General features: G+C 43.3%; 2 protein-coding genes across 2 annotated transcripts in view; both read right to left on the reverse strand.

Annotated features, from left to right (window-relative positions):
• Positions 1 to 2,808: 2,808 nt before the first annotated feature.
• Positions 2,809 to 19,883, reverse strand: LOC119874790 (hydroxymethylglutaryl-CoA synthase, mitochondrial-like). Its single transcript, XM_038562411.1, is given in 10 exon segments — positions 2,809 to 3,245; positions 4,397 to 4,568; positions 5,615 to 5,762; positions 6,870 to 7,067; positions 8,602 to 8,696; positions 8,698 to 8,762; positions 12,725 to 13,146; positions 13,149 to 13,227; positions 18,124 to 18,734; positions 19,274 to 19,883. Coding segments are annotated over 10 exon segments (2,760 nt in total). The 3' UTR covers positions 2,809 to 2,885.
• NOTCH2 (notch receptor 2) overlaps positions 2,894 to 21,725 on the reverse strand; it is a 182,687-nt gene continuing 163,855 nt past the window's right edge. Inside the window, exons 35-36 of the mRNA XM_038561934.1 lie at positions 5,615 to 5,771; positions 2,894 to 3,245 (exon numbers count right to left, since the gene is read on the reverse strand). The gene's annotated coding sequence lies outside the window, so the exon portion shown is untranslated. The remainder of the gene's footprint in view (positions 3,246 to 5,614; positions 5,772 to 21,725) is intronic.

Consider the following 21,725-nt stretch of genomic DNA (forward strand, 5'->3'; position numbering starts at 1 on the left):
GGGACAGCACACAGAGGCCGCGGGGTGTGGGGGTGTGTGCGAATTCGGTGGAGTCCAGAGGAGTGATTTCAGCTGAGGGTGGTATCCGAGGTTTGGAAGGATTCCTGAGGGGAGAAGTGCGTTAAGGGGTCAAGCATGGGAGTAGTTGCCTAGTTCACAAAGCCAGCTCAGTACGGGGGGACAGTATATTCCTCGACTCTTCGTCGATGATTTTCCTGAGACGTGACAGAATGGCACTCCCTGAGCCTAAGGGCTTCACCTGTTAAGGAAACGGTTTCCCCCACTAGCAGGGGGTGATCCCTCCCTGGCTTGGGCCGAATGGCATCTGTTTTCGAGACTCCCGTGTGGACCGAGAAGGCTGGCCTGGGGCAGCTGATGGACACTGGCGGCTGTGAAGCACCCCTCTGGCCTCCGTGCTGTGACCGAGCAAAGGGTCCGTGGGAAGCCCCCGCAGTCGGGCTGCAGCGCGTCCGCAGCGCGTTCGGAGAACAGGTGTGTTCCGACCTGGCTGCTGCACACCTGGAAGGGGGAGGCCTTCAAGGATCGTTTACTTCTCCTGAGCCTTTGTTTCCTCCTCAGTAAGAAGGATGGGGTGCCTCAGAGCCCCAGTGAGGGTTAAAGGGATGAAGACGTGGTTCATGGGAAGGGCCCGAGGCACTTGGTGAACACGAGTGTCTTCATCCCTTTGCGAGTGGGCAGCAGGTCCTCCTTCCGCCTCTCATTGAACCCCTCGCACTGAGGACTTCCCTTGAGGGGAAGGGTCCCCTTGAGGGCGACCCAGGACTGCCCTTGATCCCAGAAAAACAGGAGGGACTGATAAAAACGGGGTGAAACTTTGAGCTCAGTATTCAGTGTCGGCCTCGTTCCCCGAAACGCCCGGCCGGGCCAACACTGCGGAGGTAGAGCATGTTCTGGGCGCTCAAGTTCTGGAGCATCGCCCAGGGGCCGCCTAGCCCGGGTGGCAGGTGAAGGCTGGGACAACTTCCCGGCACCCCTGGCCCGGGGCTGTCCACGGAACTCCCAGGTCAAAAGCGTCAGGATTTTGAAATCCAGCGGGCGCCCCACAGAGGAGCTGTTTCCTCGGGATTGCTCTTGGCTGCGGCCTCTCCTCTGACCTCACTCCGAGCGCAGCGTCAATCCTGTTCCCTGGCTGGGAAGCAGGCGGGGGCCCGGCCCTTCTTCACAGCCCTTGCAGCCCCCCAGCTGATGCGGCCTTGCTGGGCCCGACATTCAGCGGCTCAGCGCCCTGCCTAGTGACTCCTCCATCCTCTCTGCTGCTCCTAGGCAGCCAGGGCAACTTTCTGCCTACACAGGGAAAGTCTTTCCCTGCCAGCTCATCTGGACAAAGAAATGGCCGTAGCCGACCTGAGGGTGGCCGTGGGACAGGGCACCTGGAAATCTTTCCCTCCTGTGTGGACCTTACACAGAGGGGAGCGCGTGGGCTAGATACCAAAGGTGGTGAAGGAGACTTGGCGGTGGGGCCAGGAGCCTCCATCTGCGCAGGGGGGCAGCGAGCCTCGCATCCTGAGCATCCTGAGTGCCGCAGCTGGACCAGGGCTGATAATGAGCCTCTGTGCCGGGGTCCCGGCGGCGTCCCTTCCACTGGCCAGCAACCCGATACCCCCTGGTTAAAGCTCTTCACCGTCACTCCCACATTGTGGCCAAATGACTCCTGAGTGGAGGCAGGCCTGGCCCCAGCACTGGGTGACATGGAAGGTCCTGGTTGCTGAGGCTGACGGAGGCAGTTTCAGCACCAAGACCCCACAGTGAACTCCGTGTGGATAGGACACAAGGCCCAGAGACTTAGCTCAAGACCTCCGGTGAGTCGGGGCTTTTTCCCGTGACGACAGACGCCACTCGAGATCTTAGGAGAGGCATGTATTGTGCTACCAGGAAGGCCAACCAGACTAAGGGCCTCCAGAGAGCTTGGGGGGAGGAGCAGGCTGCGGGGGCCAGCAGAGGGGGCGCCACAGCTGGTGTAACAGAGGAGTGCAGCACGCACCTGGAGGGGCCTGGGGAAGTCAGCCCCTGCTGTACCAGCTGCTCCAATCGGGATTTCACTCAGATTTTCTGGGGCCTGTGCTGACAGGAGCAGCCCTGGGCAAACAGTGACATGGGCTGGCTCAGCGTCTCCTTCCCATGTGCCCAGCGCCCTATTATTCCAGACAGCCCCCTCCCAGCCAGCCCTGTTCCCCACCGATGAATCCATCTTCTCTCCTGCTGCAGGGCAGCTGAGGAAGCTTTTTAAAAGAGCTGGTGTCCTCTGTACCCCTCCCCAGCTCAATCTCCACCTCCCCAAACCCTGGCTATTTGGTTCGAGGGTCCTGGAAAAAGTGGTGCCCTAATCCAAGGGAGACAAATCAGTCTCTGGCAGAAGCATTCCCTGCTAGGTAACTAAAGTCTCTTTTTTGGCTGGAGGAGTCAGAAAGCATGCTGTACTAACCTCGGCCCTGTGTTTATTTGCCCAGATAACACTGGCAAATTCTGAGCAAGGAGCTACGGCTGCCCTTGAGGTCATTTCCGGCCCAAACTGCATGATGGCATCTTTACATCAGTGAAGGAAGCCGGGTGCAGAGGCCGTGTGTCCCCACAGTTTCCCCTGTTCCTAGGAGAATGGAATTGCATTAAGGCAGGTGTGTGTGAGGTGAGTGCTCAACAGTTTTACAGCTGTGGGGGTCGGTGGGGCTCCAGAGAGTGGGGCCCTCAGAGCCAGGAGGTCCAGGAGGCTCCTCTGCATGTCAGCTGGGGCATGTCAGCTGGGGCACGTCTGTGCTCTAGTTTCCAAGAAATACAAGACTGATTTCCTCCTCACTTTTGCAGTGTGTTTTATGGGTTTAGTACCAGCTACAACATTTGGAAATTGATAGAAAAACTTAAGAAAGGAATCAAGATGTAACAGCACAGAAATCTAATAAGGCTAATGGCCACGAGGGAACACGATAGGCAGTTATCTGGATTTGTATCCCAGGTCTGGAGGGCGGTGATTCTGGGCTAGGCCTTCCCCTCTTCCTCACTCCCTCTTCCACAGAGGACCCCTGCCCCACCACTAGCCCAGGACGGTGACTGCAGCAGAGAAAGGCAGGAAGGACCACTAAGGATGGCCCCTCACTCTCCAGGGCCGCTGCTTCTGGGGACAACTGTGTCCAATCCAATCCGTTTCCATCTAAGAGTGTGCTTTTAAAAACATGATCCATGGGCAGAAACTCTGCTAGTGTAGATTTCCCAGGCACCACCATCTGTAGGATCTAAAGAAGCAAAAGAAGGACATTCAGTGTGAGTCTCACCCCGGGCATCCCTCTGCCCTTGCCCCCAGTACCTATTTCTTGTCTGAGGTAAGGCTATGCAGAGGGGCCCTCCTGCCCGCATCAGGAGCCTGCCCAGCTCCAAGCCTGGACCTCTGAGCCACCTGTGCCCAATGTCACAGGAGCCAGGGGACGTGGGCAGGGTCCCCATGATGGTTCTGCCTGACAGAAGAGCAGGCTGGACAGTCTGAAAGTGCTGTGTGTGACTTGGAATGTTGAGAAATAATAAAGGTCAACAAACATAATGTTGGTGCAACATATGGGCAAACACACTCTTCTAGTCCAGGTATGTCCCACATAAGTGGTAGGATGCACATCCTGGATCCCATCTGACATAAAGTGACCAAAAACATTATTGAAAATTTCAAATCCATCAACTTCCTTTTAACCAGTTGCAACCAAATGGACATTAATTACCTCCTGCCTGGACTGTTTGCTGGAACAACCTGACTGGTTTACCCTTTCTACCTTTGTTTCTCTTCGACCTAGTTCCAAGTAGTAGCCAAATACTTGAACTACATAAATTAAACAAACATCATCCATTGCTTAAATCCCTTCAGGGAGTTCCTCTGTTCCTTTTTTTTTTTTTTCTTTATTTTTGTTATTATTTAATTGTATTTATTTGACAGAGAGAGAGAGATTGAGAGAGAGAGAGAGAGAGAGAGAGCACAAGCAGGGAGATAGAAGGCAGAGGAAGAGGGAGAAGCAGGCACTCCCTGAAGCAGAGAGTCTGATGTGGGGCTTGATCCCTGGGATCATGACCTGAGCTAAAGGCAGACGCTTAACCAACTGAGCCACGTAGGTGTCCCCTTTCTTTTCTTTAAAGATTTTATTTATTCATTAATTTGAGAGAGAGAAAGCCAGAGATAGCGAGAGAGAGAGAGAGCACAAGCAGGAAGAGGGGGGAAGGAGAGAGAGAAGCAGACTCCCTGCTTAGCAGGGAGCCCATTGTGGGCTCCATCCCAGGACCCTGGAATCATGACCTGAGCTGAAGGCAGATGCTTAACTGACTGAACCACCCAGGTACCCTAATTCCTCTGTTCTTAGTCCAGATGGGAGCCTCTGTACTGGTGAGGCAGAGTGGTTCCTTTTACCTGATGAATCTTACCAGAAGTGCTTGATAGAAAGACAGGACTCAGCTGGAGAAGCATCCCAAGACACTTGAAATTAAAAAACAAAAAACAAAAAACAAAAAACCTTGCTGCCAAGCTATAACTGTAAGGGAAGGCACCAATCCTGGAGCCAGCCAAGTCCTGGGCAGAGTGCCTGCACATAAAGAAATCAAAACACAAGGAGCCCATTGGCATTATATTCTGCCCTTCAAATAAGCCATCAACCTATCACCCCAATCTAGTCAACCTCTTGTAAGTAGAAATGGGCTCCAGGCACTTTGCACAAAGAAGGGCTTTTAGAAGACCCTGGAAATAAACCCAGAAAGAAGGAAACTTGCCAGGAGAGTGGCCAAAATCCAAGATACAAAAGGCACATTGAACATAACAGAATTTGGAATATAAAAGGAGCTTCTCTCCAACTACAAGGACAAGAAGAGTTCAGTGAAATCTAAGGTTTGGAGGTCAGGCCACTTCAAGGCTTCCATGTTGTCTGGCAATGCTCAGCAGTTGTACCTTTTAAATCATCCCTTCATCAGTAATAATTTGATTGAGTTCATATATGTATCTCCTACATTATGTGCGGGTACAAGTACATAAAACCCACAAAACAGAGTATCAATAAAAGTAACAACTAGCATCTGAACACTTGCTGAACATTAGTATTTTAATGCCTTTACAATTTAACATTCATCAAAACACTGGACAGTAGGTATTGTTAGTGTGCATGTTTTATAGATGGAGCAAGTGAAGCATGTAGAAGTCAAGTATTTTTCCAAGATCAAAGCTAATAGGTGGTATTTAGACCTCACATATGGGTTCTACACTTGATCTTAGCCAAAAGAAGCTTCACTTATGGGTTCTAAAGCTACACTCTCCTAACCACCATGCTTTACTAAGGACAGAGATTTTAAATGGATGAGATAAAAATATGCATCAAAGTTCTACTATTTGCTTGCTTTATCCAAGTAGATCTTGCACATACCTTGACATCATACATCATCACTTTGGAGACCACTCTTTAATATTGATACTAAATCTGCCTCTACATGCACCTTTGAAATGAGTTTCTTTCATTATCTCTCGTTCCATCTTCCTTCCTTAAAAATTTCTGAACTGGAAAGTGAACCAAACCTGGTTGACTCTTCAGACCATGGAGTGGGGCATAGGAGGCGGGGCTAGGTGGTTAGGTGTAGTACTCACCGGGACAGAAGGGAGGCCAGGCACCCGTACAGGGATGAGGTGTACATATTCCTATAATGCATGGAGAGGTAAAGGGAGGCCTTGGTTTTCTTGTTGAATGTGTCCAGGGAGGCCTTTTGAAGTGCTTTATCCATGTCCTTGTTGTAGTTCCAGGCACCTGGGAGGCAGCCAGAGACACAGGCCAGGTGAGAGATCACAGAAAGGGAAGAAGGCATCAAGGGGAAAAAGTAAGAGCGTCTGGAGAGACTTTTAGGCACTTTTTTATTACAAAATATTTGGAAATACAGACAAGTACAAAGAAAAACAATGTCAATCATAGCCCTATGATTCAGAGAGAGTACTTGGGTCAGTTTTCCTTGTAGCATCCATCTCCATTTTCATAAGGCTAACTAGAAAATAAAATCATGCTGTGTATTTTATTCAGCATGCATCCCTAACTAATTTTCTCTATGACCTTAAATCACCATCCCTAAGCATTTTAAAGGCTGCAGAATGAGCCATGATATGATGTGCCCTACTAGAACCAGTCTCCCCATTCCTGTCCTCCCCAGTTTAAGCACTACATGTTCCCTTACACACGTGGATTTACTGAGCCAAAAGGTGTGCACATCTTTTGGGCCTTTGTTTTGTGTTTTCTTTTTCTCCCCAAAGCCCTTGTATCAATTTACACATCCACTGTTGCCTGTTTTCCCAGAGCCTCATCAATTCTGGGCATTCAAAAATTTTTAAAGGCTATGTAAGGAAAATGGTAACTTGTTTAAATTTGTTACTAATGAGTAAGCACATTTGAAAATAGGATCCTGTGCATTTCTTCTTTGAGGAAATTTCTGGTCCATATCTCTTGTTCATTTTTCTATTAGGGTGTTTATCACTGATGAGACTTCCATATATTAATGATATTAAACTATTGTCTTTGGTATATGTTAGAATTTTTTTCATGGAGCAAGTCTTATAAGTAGTGTTTGTGCTCATTTTGACGTTTTGTGTTTGATGTTAGTGGCAGGGTTAGTAATAGTAGTTAGTAATGGGTACAAATATTGGTAGAATACTCCAAAACTTGAACTTAACAGCGACCAAGAAGAAAAGGGAATATTTTGTTTCCAGTGGGAATTGTGTATTGAGGATAATTCTTTTCTATATGTCTTGGAGTAATGCATCAATAAACAATATTCTTCAAAGGGGGTGAGCTGGACTATCTCCATTTCATAGATAGGGAAATTAAGTTAATGGGGCGAGACATTAACTCAACAATGGCAAGTGAGAATGAGGCCTGATGCTCCCAAGCCATCTTTGGATGGCTCCAAAGTTGCCATCCTGTACTGTGTGTCACTACTGGCTGACAGGAAGTCATTGAACATCAGGCGAGCCAGGGATTTCTGGACCATCTTGCAGAAGGGTGTGTGAAAGATCATAAACTGTAAGTCATCGAGAGTGAAAGGCCGATCGATGCCAGCTGGAAGAGGAAGTGTGAAAGTAAGGATGTGCCATGGCAGATGAGCCGCGTAGACCTACACCCCAAGACCTAAGTGTGCTGAGGGACTTGTGGCATTCCAGAGAACCAGCTCCTACTCCAGCAAACACTTGAAAGGTTTGTTCGTTCACTTTACAAGTATCTTGCTAAGTACTCTATTTATAAGGAAAGAAACACATATTTTCTTCCTGTCTACTATTGCCAACCTTTGTGACAGATAATTCCTCCAAATAAAACTAGTGTTGTGTTACTTTGTCTATTTTTAAAAAGAGGAAACAAAGTTTCTAAAATATGAAGATAGGTCATGTGTCCAAGGTTACCCAACTTGAAAATGGCTGACATTGGATTCATTTTTATTGTTTATTTTAAAAAAGATTTTATTTATTCATTCATGACAGACCCAGAGAGAAAGGCAGAGACATAGGCAGAAGGAGGAGCAGGCTCCCTGTGGGGAACCCGATGTGGGACTTGATCCCAGGGCCCTGGGATTATGCCCTGACCCGAAGGCAGATGCTCAACCACTAAGTCACACAAGTGCCCCTGACTTTAGACTTTGGTTCTGATGTCCCTGACTCTATAGCCACCCCAGACTCTCTTTTAGTGCTGAGAGCCAAAGCAGCATCAGTCAAATTCCATATGAGGTTAAGGAGCAAAATTAGAATGCTGAAGGAATTCAGAGTTGGTGAGAGCAGTTAGCCAATAGGAGTGGTTGGAAGGTAGAGAAGTCCAAGTCCACTGCTTACTCATATGGGCCAGTGGTGATGGCTGGCATCCCTTTCAGTGCAGTGGAAAGGGGCAAGAAGTGGCTCCTAAGGCCACCCCTACAGCATCCATGTTCTGACACTTCCACAAATGCCTTTTCCCACACTGAAAACTGCCTATCCAGGTGCCCTTCAGGCCATAGTTAAGCAGGTAAGAACCGTTTTCTTTTTTTTAAAGTAGATTGCTCTGTACTCTTAAAATATTGTTTCTTTTCTGATTATGAAAGCAATACATATTTTCTTAGCAGGAAAACTCAGAAACTAAAGGTGAAAATAAAATTAACTTATAACATTACCATCCAAAGAAAAATCACTAACACTTTAGTACACTGAGAGTAGAAGTAAGATTTTTCATCATCGATCAGACTTTAAAAGGTAGCAAATTACAAACTGTGAGTCAAATCAATCCTGACTTCAACAGAAACAAATCCAAGCCCCAGTAGGATGTGGTTATTCTGACTCACCACAGTACCTCTCCAGGTGGCTGACACCCACTGGTTTCCTACTGGTGGCTTTGGCCCTAGATTGTTTACTTTCTTTCATTTAGCTCAAGTTAAAGGCAGCTTCATACTTGAATTTGGATTGCTTCCAGATGGACTTTAGCATAGACCCAGAGAAGGGTGTAAGAGGAAGGGAACATGAAACAATTCTCTTGAGATCATTTTTGGAGGAGAGAAGGAACCTTGTCTAAACCTTTAGAACCAACTCATGGCCACAAAAATACAGTATCTACTCCTGTCTTCTGAGCCCTGTACCTTGCTTCCACTGGCTCTGGATTTTTTTATGGTATTATGCATAACACCTGTTCAAGGCCCATAGGTAGCACTGGATGGAGAGCTTCCCATCCACTTGGGTACTCTGTAGCTGTATCTGGTTTGTAGAAGTCATATATGTTCTTCGTGTGGGTTCCTCTAAGCTCAGGCAAGGCGCATGGAGAGATTCAGGAACTGTTTTATGCAGCCTTATGGAGCAGAGAGGATAGAGAGCCATGTACTAACAGTTTCCTCATCTTTCTCTGTCTCAGCCCACTCAACATCCCTCCTATGTTCAAAGGGAGTTAAAAGATGGTTTATCTTATATAAATGAGATTTATATTTCCATTTCCATACATATATGGCCTTAACAAAATCTGGAATAGTCACCAAAAGTCTCAAAGGAGAACCATTCTCCTTATATGCAATTATCTTCTTTCACCTTCAATTGTCAGTCAGGCTCCTTAAAGAGCCTCATCTGCAACACCAATGTCATTCATTCCATGCATCATTATTCCAATGCATGATGGTGCAGAAGAGGAAACCACACAGATCCCTCTCTTCCCTTCCCCCTTGCCCTTTGCTCCCCAGTTCAGCCCTTTGAAGGCAAGCCATGTCATCTTCAAATCCATACTTCAGCCCTGTGTAGTGGGTATGCTAACTTGGGATTGGGAGCTATGCATTTGCTGTGCACAGTCTCTTGGTACCACATTTCCACAGTTTATCACAGACCTCTTTCAAGGGTCAGAGGGGCCATGGGCCCAACCAGCACAGTCACAGCTCTGGCCCCACCTGTGGGGTGAGCATTATCACCAGTCACTATCACTGGGATAGACTGCAATGTCTCTGCAGACCACACTGCATAGCCACCTGTAATGAAAGACAAGAAGTAATTATCTCTACTCGAGATCACTACCCAAATCTCATGTAGACTCTGTGCTTCCTGTGAGCTAGGCACAATTTTAAGTACTAAAGATACACCAGTGAACAAAAAGAAAAATCCCTTCCCTCACAATAAGTCTATATATCAGGTATAGTTATTCCCTCCTTATCAACAAAGAAATGGAGGTCCAAAGAACTTAAGTCACTTGGCCCAAGTCACACAATTAATAGGTGGTATGGTAAGGATTCAGATTCAGGATTCCAACACAAATTCAATGAGAACCCAAGAACCTTCTAAGAATTATAACAACTCTACCTCCAACCCCAACAAAAAAGCATTGTTATACATATTGCTTGGAAACTATAGAAAAATATTTAGAAGACGTTAAGGAAAAGATTAGTAAATTTGACTACCTAAAAATTCAAACTTATCATCAGAAACAAACTCAGGCAAACTGGGAATGTATTTGCAGTACTTACAACCAACAAAAAACTATTTCCTTCATTTATAGAAGTCTCATTAAAAAAAACCCAAAAATATGTATTGGGAACGGCCAATGAACATCCTAAAAATATTGAATCTTTCTTATAATGAAAAAAAAAGCAAATCCTTATTTTTCCTTATTAAATTGACAAAGATTAAAAAGCTTGATAATATGCATTGTAGGAATGAACTTTTGTACAACATCTTGAAGAACAATTTGGGATATTTTTTTTTAAAGATTTTTATTTATTTGAGAGAGAGAGAACAAGCAAAAGAGATGGATAGAGGGAGAAGCAGACTCCCCGCTGAGCAAGCAGCCTGATATGGGGCTCTATCCCAGGACCCTGGGATAATGACCTGAGCTAAAGGCAGACACTTAACCAAATGAGCCAACTAGGTGCCCCTACTTGGCACATCCTATCAAAATTTTATATCAGCATAACTGGTAACTCCATTTCTAGAAACCTATTCTTACAATACATTATCACAAGCATGCAAAGCTATTATGTGATATTATGTAATGTTTTATAATTGCAAAAATATACAAAATCTAAATATCCATCAATATGGGACTAATTAAATAAAATTTGGAATATTCATCAATAGAATAATGTAAGGCTTTTAAAAGAGGAAGTAAATCTTATATATATTGATATAGAATGACCTCTAAGACATCATAGAGATAAGGAATAATATGTACAATGTTAAGAACTAAAATTGAATAGTTATGTATGTGTGTTCTTGTAAGTACAAAGAAAAATTCCGGAAGAATACATAGAAACTGTTGATGTGAAATTCTGGAAAGTAGTAATGGGGTGTCAAAATGGAACTCTGTCTTTGCTTTACACTCATTTGTGTGCATGCATATTTTTTTAGCTATACATTTCAATTACTTTCACTAACAACGCAAAAAATGACAAGAAAAATGACGTCTTCTGGACAATCTGAGGCTGTACCACTTTTTCTTCCATCATAGTACTGTGATTTGGAACTTCTTGGTGAGTCCCAAAACCACTTCTGCTCATCTGAAGAAACCCCAGCTGGATGGTTGGACAGGTCAAAGCTGACATCCCACCAACATTGGCTTTGTCTGGTCTTGGTGGTTGCCATCAGGCTCAAGCTTAAATATGGTTTTTGTTTTGATACAACTAATGATTCACATCTCAATAGTTTTTTTTAAAAAAAATTTCCCCTCTACCAAGGCATCATGTTAAAGAGGGAATATCTTGCCACTCATCAGAATCTACTCTTTTAAAATGACATAATTGAAGATGATGCTATTCCCAAACAAGGTTTTGATTTTCTGTTAGAGGCTAGTGAGTATCCCATGCCCTTCATTTCTACTCTTCAACTAAATGCTTGGCTGAAATATTGATGGTGATGGTAATAGGGGTTGCTAAGGAGGCAATAATCTAAGTGCCGAGTAGGAGAAGCACTCTACCAACAGATTTGATGATGTGGAGATTGGAACATCGCAAATCACGGAACAATTGATGGTGAGCCTATGCAGGGCAGTCAAAAACAATACTGAATAAATTAGGTGCCTGGGTGGCTCAGTCGTTTGAGCCTTGGACTCTTGATCTAAGCTTAGGTCTTGATCTCAGAGTCGTGAGTTCTCTCCCCACACTGGGCTCCACGCTGGGTGTGGAGCCTACTTAAAAAAAAATTACTGAATAGGTGTGTGGAATTGCACCAGATAGAAAACTGTCTAATTCTTTTTGACTTCGCTTTGAAATAAAAGAATATTTGATTAGATAATCTCTAAGGTCCCTACCAATATTAAGAATTTATAATTAATTTTATAATGTGTGTTCATTATGTTAATTGTAAATTATGTTCATTATGAATGTTTTAAATTCCAGTTTCCACTTAGTAAACATACTAAGTCCAGATAATATTTATTCACGTATCTGTGGATCTCTTGTACAGGCAGGTTGCCAAATAAGAACTCTGAGGCTCAAATGGTTAAGGGATATAAAAGAAAGATACAAGAAAATGTTAATATGTTAATATGTTAAGGAAGAAATATGGGGTGCTTTAGTGGCTCAGTAGGTTAGGTGTCCAGCTCTTGATTTCAGCTCAGGTCATGGTATTAGGATCATGGGATCATGATCGGTGTTGGACTCTACACTCAGCAAAGAGTCTGCTTAGCCCTCGCCCTCTGCTCCTCCCCACCCACTGTCTCTTAAATAAATAAATAAATAAATAAACAAAATCTTTCTAAGACTATGTTAATCAAAAAATAATTTCCTAGTAACCAGACAAGGGAATAAGAGAATAAAGACTCTGTGTAACAGTCTGTCCTGTGACTCTTTTTTTTGTTTGTTTTATCCTGATCCTTTAAGTCTATTTCTACCAGGATGTTTTCTCTTTAATACCTAAACTTGTTTAAATCTCCTTCTCTCAGAGGCTTCAGAGAAACTTCTGAGACATAGGAATATATTTGATTTTTTTTTTGTTTTGGTGTCTCATCAATGCCACATACTATACGTAAGATATCAGATCCTCCATTTTTCTTACCTATAAATCAGGCATAATACCTACTTCCTAGGCTGTTGGGGGGGTCTAAATGAATGACTTGTGAACATGCTACCTAATTAACAGTATAAAGCTATAGAAGTCTAAGCAGTTATCAACATTGTGGTTGTCGATGATAGCAGCAGCTGTGTGAATAAGTTGTCGTCCCCTCCCTGATGAAATCACTTAGGAGATGGAGAAACAAAACTGAGGATTAAACCTCTAACCCAGCTCCTTTCTTACATAAGGTCTTGGGAAACACATACCATCCCAGGAGCTAGACTCCACCCAGTTGGCAGCATTGAAGAGGGAGGCAGTGCCACCATAGCAGGCATTGGTGGTACCTATGCCCTCAATGTCAGTATTCCCTGAATCCTGGAAGAGCTCCATGAGCACTGTTTTGACAGCCTTGGACTTGTCAATGACCATCTCTGTGCCCACTTCCAGCCAACCCACAGAGTTCCATGGGAACTGCATGCACTCCATTAGCTGCTGTACCACCGTCAGACACAGGGAGTTGAGGTCCTCCTGGACAGAGCAGAAGCCCATATGGGTTTGGCCAAAGCCCACCGCGTAGCTCCCTGCTTCCACATTGTTATAATTCTCCAGGTCTGTCTGGTCCATATAATGGGTGGGGAAATAGACCTCCAGGGCAAGGATACCATATCCTTTGGCCAAGTATCTGTTTTGGCCAAGGGGACAGCAAGGATTGTAGAAAACCTGTAGTGGAGATAACAATCAAAATCCTAGTAATGGTCTCCAGCCAGTCTTCTAAAAATACAATACAGCAATCATTTCATTCATTTTGAAAGCTATATTGTATATTTTGAAGCCATATTATCAGATGAGTGCAAATTTAAGGTGGTTATCTTTCTGTTAAGTTAATCCTTTTATCCTTATTGAAAGTCCCTCTTCCAGAGGGCCAGAAAGCATATTTGAACAAATCATAGCTGAGAACTTCCCTAATTTGTGAGGGAAACAGGCATTCGATCCAAGAGATAGAGAGCCCCCCACCCCAACAAAATCAATAAAAACCATTCAACACCTTGACATTTAATAATGAAACTTGCAAATTCCAAAGACAAAGAGAAATTCTTAAAGCAGCGAGAGACAAGAGATTCTTAACTTATATGGGGAGAAATATTAGATTAACAGCAGACCTCTCCACAGAGACCTGACAGGCCAGAAAGGTCTGGAAGGATATATTCAAGGTACTAAAAAAGAAGAACATGTAGCCAACAATAATTAATCCAGCAAGGCTGTCATTAAGAATAGAAGGAGAGATAAAGAGCTTCCAAGATAGGCAGAAGCTGAAAGAATATGTGACCATCAAACCAGCTCTGCAAGAAACATTAAAGGGGACCCTGTAAAAGAAAGAAGAAGCCCAAAGAAATAATCCACAAAAACAGGGACTGAATAGGTATTATGATGACACCAAATTTATATCTTTCAATAGTTACTCTGAGTGTGAATGGGCTAAATGATCCCATCAAAAGATGCAGGGTTTTGGACTGGATATTTGCTGTCTCCAAGAGACTCATTTTACACCTAAGGACACCTACAGCCCGAAAATGAAAGATTGAAGAACCATTTACCATTCAAATGGCCCTCAAAATAAAGCTGGGGTTGCAATCCTCATATCAGATAAATTAAAGTTTATCCCAAAGACTGTAGTAAGAGGTGAAGAGGGACCCTCTATCACACTTAAAGGATCTATCCAACAAGAAGACCTAACAATCATGAATATTTATGCCCCTAATGTGGGAACTGCCAAGGATATCAATTAATAGCCAAAGTAAAGAAATACTTAGATAATAATACATTAATAGTAGAAGACTTCAACATGGCACTTTCTGCAAATGACAACTATTACAAGCATCACATCACCAAAGAAACAAGGGCTTTAAACAACACACTGGACCAGATGGATTTCCATCCAAACGCAACTGAATACACATTCTTCTCAAGGGCACATGGAATGTTCTCCAGAATAGACCACACACTGGGTCAGAAATCATGTCTTAACCGATACCAAAAGATTGGAGTTGTCTCATGCATATTTTCAGATCATAATGCTTTGAAACTAGAACTCACAAGAAGAAATTCGAAAGAAACTCAAACACGTGGAGGTTAAAGACCATCCTACTTAAAGATGAATGGGTCAACCAGGAAACTAGAGAACAATGAAAACTAATGAAACTAATGAAAATAAAGATACAACCATTCAAAATCTTTGAGATTCAGCAAAAGCAGTCCAAAGAGGGAAATATATCGCAATACAAACCTCCCTCAAAAAAAATGGGAAAAAACTCAACACAGAAGCTAACCTTGCACCTAAAGGAACTGGAGAAAGAATAGCAAATAAAACCTACACCAAGCAGAACAAGAGAGATAATAAAGATTTAAGCAGAAATCAATGAAATAGATATGAGAAGAACCTGTAGAACAGATCAACAACACCAGGAGTTGGCTCTTTGAAATAATTAATAAGACAGATAAACCATTAGCCAACCTTATTAAAAAGAAAAGAGAAAGACTCAAATTTATAAATCATGAATGAAAAAGGAGATATCACAGCCAATATCAAGGAAATACAAGTGATTTTATAAACGTATTATGAGCAGCTATACACCAATAAATTAGGCAATCTAAAAGAAATGGATGCATTTCTGGAAAACCACTAACTACCAAAACGGGAACAGGAAGAAATAGAAAATCTGAACAGGCCAATAACCAGGGAAGAAATTGAAGCAGTTATCATAAACCTCCCAAGACACAAAAGTCCAGGGTCAGAGGGCTACCCAGGGGAATTCTATCAAATGTTTAAAGAAGAAATAATACCTATTCTACTAAAGCCATTTCGCAGGAGAGAAAGGGGTGGAATACTTCCAAACTCATTTTATGAGGCCAGCATCACCTTAATTCCAAAACCAGACAAAGACCCCACCAAAAAGGAGAATTATAGACCAATATACCTGATGAACACAGATGCAAAAATTCTCAACAAGATACTAGCTAATAGGATCCAACAGTCCATTACGATTATTCACCATATCAAAGTGGGATTCATCCCCGGGATGCAAGGCTAGTTCAACACTTGTAAAACAATCAACATGATAGATCACATCAATAAGAGAAAAAACAAGAACTATATGATCCTCTCAATAGATGCAGAGAAAGCATTGGACAAAATGCAGCATCCATTCCTGATCAAAACTCTTCGGAGTGTAGGAATAGAGGGAACATTCCAGAGCATCTTAAAAGCCATGTAGGAAAAGCTCACAGCAAATATCGTTTTCAATGGGGAAACACTGGGAGCCTTTTCCCTAAGATCAGGTCTATATATACTCACTACTGCTATTCAACATAGTCCTAGAAGTCCTATCCTCAGCAATCAGACAACAAAAAGAAATAAAAGGCATTCAAATTGGCAAAGAAGTCAAATGCTCCCTCTTCGTAGATGACATGATACTGTACATAGAAAACCCAAAAGCCTCCACCCCAAGATTGCTAGAACTCATACAGCAATTCAGCAGTGTAGCAGGATACAAAATCAATGCCCAGAAATTAGTGGCATTTCTATACACTAACAATGAGACTGAAGAAAGAGAAATTAAGGAGTCAATCCCATTTACAATTGCACCCAAAAGCATTAAGATACCTAGGAATGAACCTAACCAAAGAAGTAAAGGATCTATACCCTAAAAACTATAGAACACTTCTGAAAAAAATTGAAGACACAAAGTGATGGAAAAATATTCCATGCTCATGGATTGGCAGAATTAATATTGTGAAAATGTCAATGTTACCCAGGGCAATTTACATGTTTAATGCAATCCCTATCAAAATACCATGGACTTTCTTCAGAGAGTTAGAACAAATTATTTTAAGATTTGTGTGGAATCAGAAAAGACTTCGAATATCCAGGGGAATATTGAAAAAGAAAACCAGAGCCGGGGACATCACAATGCCACATTTCAAGTTGTACTACAAAGCTGTGGTCATCATGAAAGCATGGTACTAGCACAAAAACAGACACATAGATCAATGGAACAGGAGAGAACCCAGAAATGGGCCTTCACCTTTATGGTCAACTAATATTCGACAAAGTAGGAAACACCATCCACTGGAAAAAGGACAGTTTCTTCAATAAATGTTGCTGGGAAAATTGGATAGCCATGTGCAGAAGAATGAAACTAGACAATTCTCTTACACCATATAGAAAGATAAACCCAAAATGGATGACAGATCTAAATGTGAGACAAGGATCCACCAAAATCCTGGAGGAGAACATGGGCAACACCCTTTTCAAATTGGCCACAGAAACTTCTTGCAAGATACATCTATGAAGGCAAGGGAAATAAAAGCAAAAATGAACTATTGGGACTTCATCAAGATAAAAAGCTTCTGCACAGCAAAAGAAACAGTCAACAAAACTAAAAGACAACCTACAGAATGGGAGAAGATATTTGCAAATGACATATCAGATAAAGGGCTAGTATCCAGGATCTATAAAGAACTTATTAAATTCAACACCCAAGAAACAAACAATCCAATCATGAAATGGGCAGAAGACATGAACAGAAATTTCACCATGAAGACATAGACATGGCCAACATGCACATGAGAAAATGCTCCGCATCACTTGCCATCAGGGAAATACAAATCAAAACCACAATGAGATACCACCTCACACCAGTGAGAATGGGGAAAATTAACAAGGCAGGAAACCACAAATGTTGGAGAGGATGTGGAGAAAGGGGAACCCTCTTGCACTGTTGGTGGGAATGTGAACTGGTACAACCACTCTGGAAAACTGAGTCGAGGTTCTTCGAAGAGTTAAAAATAGAGCAATTGCACTGCGGGGGATTTACCCCAAAGATACAGATGCAGTGAAACGATGAGACACCGGCACCCCAATGTTCATAGCAGCAATTGAACTCCAATTAAAAAATATACAAAAAAAATTTTTTAATTAATAAATCTTTCAAGTATTAAAAAAAGAAAGCAAAATGCACTCATTTATTTCCCAAACAAGAATATCATTTATTTGCCGATCCAACCTTGAAGAAAAGTTACATTAAAAAAAATTGGAATAAGAACAAAGTGCCATTTGGCTAAGTGCTAAGCTTGTTCAATATATGATTCTGTGTTATGAGATGACTGTGGATCGCCTGATTACTCGTTTGGGTCCTTGATATTTTTTGCCTTCTTTTTAGGGTTAACTGGTGGTGCTTCTTTCTGTTTGAACTGCATATACTGTCCTATCAATCTCCTGAAAAACACAACAATCACTGAGATGACTAAGAAAATAAGGCGCAGTAACATAATGGACACAATCTGTATTGGGGAAGGCGCCTCCTCTTTCTGCTTCCTCGCAGGCCCATTGTCAATGCTTCCTCCATACCCTACCTCCTCACAGAATGGAGGGGCCCAGCCATACATGCAGTGGCAGTTTTTTTTTTTTTATTGTTGCAAATGCCTTGGTGGTTACACTTTTGAGGAAAACAGTTAAAATCCAAGACTGAATCGTTCACACAAGTTCTGTTAATACATAGTCCGTTATAACCACAGCGGGTACCATCATTTATTACACCTATGTCAGGTATTCCCATGGGTATCATGGCTTTGTGGTAGCCTACCCCCCAGCACATGAGATTTTCCTCTTGCAGATGAGTAGAGATGACGATCGTATGCTCTGGCAGATCAGGGATGGTGTTGACATTTATACACTGCAGCCTGCCGCACACTGCATTTGCCTTGGTACAAGCTTTATAGGCACGGACTCCTAAAATTTCACAGTTCCCATATTGATCACCCATTAAATTAACTGCGTGATAGCACTGATCAGGCGCCTCCTTGTCATGAGGTCCAAAAATGTTTTGGCACTGCACATATCTGGAACGGCACCTCTTTCTGAAACAAAGGGAGTTATGCTTGCAAGGGGTTCCATCAAGCTTATAACTGTCATTTGGGCAGAAATTTGAGATTCCATTGCAGTACTCTGCAAGGTCACATTCATTATCTTCCTCTCGACACATGTACCCAAGTGGACGAAAGTGGCAGTTATGACAGCAAAGCCCAGTGCTACAATTGGCACCCTCCGTGAATTTACAATCCGGTTGGCAACACTTGTCTTTTTTACACTCCTCTCTTGAACCACAATCACAGTCTTCATTCTCTTCCACAATTTTATTTCCACATCTCACCAGCCCTGTATCCAGTGCTGGGATATCATTCAGACAGAGTGCTGCTGAATTTACATGATCAAAAAACTGCAAATAACTACAATTACTAAATCCACTATTCCCAGTGCCCATGATACAAGTTCGCCTACCCCTACATTGACAAAATTCTGTATCATGTTTCATTCCTACACCATGGCCCAGTTCATGAGCAGACGTTCTGCTGGCAGCAAGAATATTTCGATTTCTATAACTACTTACTGATCCACTGTAGTTTGTTGTACATGCACCTCCAATATATGCCCATCCAGAAGCATGATGTAAAGGCATTGAAATATACAAATGTGACCAATCTTTTGCCGCAGTAAATTTGGCCTGATCTCTTAAAAATGTGTTTAGAATATCATTTGTTTCCATTCTGTCAAAATTTAATCTGTCCCTTTCTGTCCATATTTCAATACCTTGTAGATGTAGCCTCATACCAACCTCTTTAAAGAAGGTGTCCATAATTGCCATCAAAAGAACAGCATCATATATGACTCGAGTAACATTGGATTCTGAAAACAAATATACACCGTGATCAAAGAACAGGTACACTTCCATGTACTTCTGATGCTTATAGGAATTATAAAAGTCGCTACGCCTAGCCATATTCTCATTCTGGGCTGTTTTTCTAGTACATCATTAGTTAAGCCACAGGTATGATTCTGAAATTTGTCCTCTTCCTTCAGGAGATATATGACATGTTCAAAGCTGGAAGAGCCCCTGAGGGGCTCGATTTGGTAATGTTCCTCATCAATTTTCAATATGCCTCGAAGACTCCCCATGCATGTACTTAAAGTAGCCTCTGAATCCTGAGTTCCTTCAACCGAGCCTACGTAGTTGCAGTCCCTGGGTATGTAAGGATGATCCTCCAGGAGTTTCTCCTGTTCCGTGTAGGAGAGAACCTTCAGATTTCGGGGTAATAGAAACCTCTTGGGCCACAGGTGAAGGACATACTTCTTGCCTTTGACCTGCAGGAGGTAAGACACTTGCTCCACAGCACCCTGCTGACCTCCCCGGAAGCTCAGCTTCTTGGGAATGATGATTTCATACGACTCAAATCCCCACTCAGGGTGAAAAATCATATCCTCGCCAAGAGCACCCACCAGGAGCGCCACGAGGACTAGCGTGGGGAGCGAAGGGCCTTGGGGGAGTAAGGTCCTTCCTGACCTCATGGCCCCAGATCTCGGTCCTAGCAGGTCAGTCCCTGCAACTGGCCTGCGAGTCAGGGTCCAGGGGCGGCCTCTAGAGAAGTGGGAGCGCAAAGTGCGGAGCTGCCAAAGCAGGGTTTGCAGGAAACCCCAGCCTCCCAAGGCTCGGTCTAGTTGACATTCCCAGAACTTACCTATCTAGTTCGCTTCCTGGGCGGTGCCGTTGGGCGCACGAGGGAGAACCGAGGGAGAACCGAGGGAGGGGTGCGCGAGAATAAAACAGGCGAGAGGGAGGGGCTGCTGGCACGAGGGATGAGGGGCAGAGAGCAGCTTGGACAAAGGAGAAGGGCTGCAGAGAAAGGAGGACAACGCTCTTGCTCAAGGGTCAGTCCGTCCTATGCCGGTTGGGCTGTTTCCATTCGCCCTAGGACACACCTGACGGTTTCCCTCGGTGGGTGTTTTCTAGGCAGAGCGGCAGAGGCAGACACCACCAGGGGTCTCACCCCCTCCCCTCCCCGGGCAGTGCCTGGCTTCCGGCAAGAGAAAGACTCCAGCTCATTTTGTCAAGTGGCTCTTTCTGCTGTGTGTCCTTGGGTGCCAGGGACTAGCCAGGTTGGGGGAGGAGGGGGTGGCGGAGGAGGGGGCGGTGCAGAATCTAGGAATAGAAGAGCACCTGTGAGAGCAGAAGAGCAGAACCCCGGGAGCTCTCCCAGAAAGGCATCCCAGTGGTTATGTTTGTAGTATGAGTGGTGGGTGAGGGAGGAGGTCAGGGATTCAAATGATTTCTAAACAGCTGACAATACCAAACTTTGATGAGGGTGTAGAATGACAACAACTCTTACACATCTCTGGAGGGAGTTTAATAGGCTGAACTGCATTAGAAAGCTCTTTAGTGGTATCTCATACAGTTGGAAATATGCAGACCCTACGATCCAGCAGTTCCACTCCTAGATACATACTCTACAGACATGTGTGCATGAATTCACCAGGATACATGAAACAGCAATATTCCCCAAATTGGAAACAATTCAGCTTTCCATCAACAGTGACTACAGCAATGGAGATGATGCATCAGAGTTATTTATATGCATGATGAGGACAAATATTACAAACAAAGAAAAACAAAACACAAACATAAAGATCAGAATCAGACGAAATTAAACGTTACTTTTAGGGCTACATGCACTTGGTAAACTGAATCTAGGAAATAATTACAGGAACCGTGAGGATGAGCTGTCACCCTACTTCTAGGGTGTAATCAGGAGTGGATGAGGAAGGGGCAGGGTATGGTTCATGTAGCTTCTAGAGTGCCTGGCTGTTGGGGTTTGCTGTACACATCTGTTAAACCATTCCTAAAAACGTATGCTCATTTCTGTGTGTGTTACATTTCACAATGAAAAAAAAATGCTTTAATAGCCCAGAAGTTTGTTTCTACTTTCTGAGATGAGACAGATATGCTTTGCAATCATTAATCTTTAGGTTGACACATTAGCTGGAGTCATAAAGGTATCGGTAAGGGATAGTGCCAGTAGACTGACTATGGCTACTATCTTTTTAACTTATGTCTTGAAATTTTATAGCACGGAGTATTTTGTCCCTTCCTAGAATAGCCATCATTCATTATGTCCCTTTTGAAAAAGAATTATTAAAAAATTATAGATGAAGAGCTTCTAACTTGTTGATATTAAGATGAAAGTAAGCACAACACAGCAATGTTTCTCTGCAAAAGTTACCTTCTGTATCAGTCTGGGTTCAGTCAGGAGAAAGAATCCACATCATAGTTGAAGAGGGAAATGTTAGATAGAGAGTTATTAATTTGAACAGGGAATTAGAGGAATAAGAGATTTGCTGATAAACTGTACAGAG

The sequence above is a fragment of the Canis lupus genome, chromosome 17 (assembly GCF_011100685.1).
Source record: "Canis lupus familiaris isolate Mischka breed German Shepherd chromosome 17, alternate assembly UU_Cfam_GSD_1.0, whole genome shotgun sequence".
Lineage (NCBI taxonomy): Eukaryota > Metazoa > Chordata > Mammalia > Carnivora > Canidae > Canis > Canis lupus.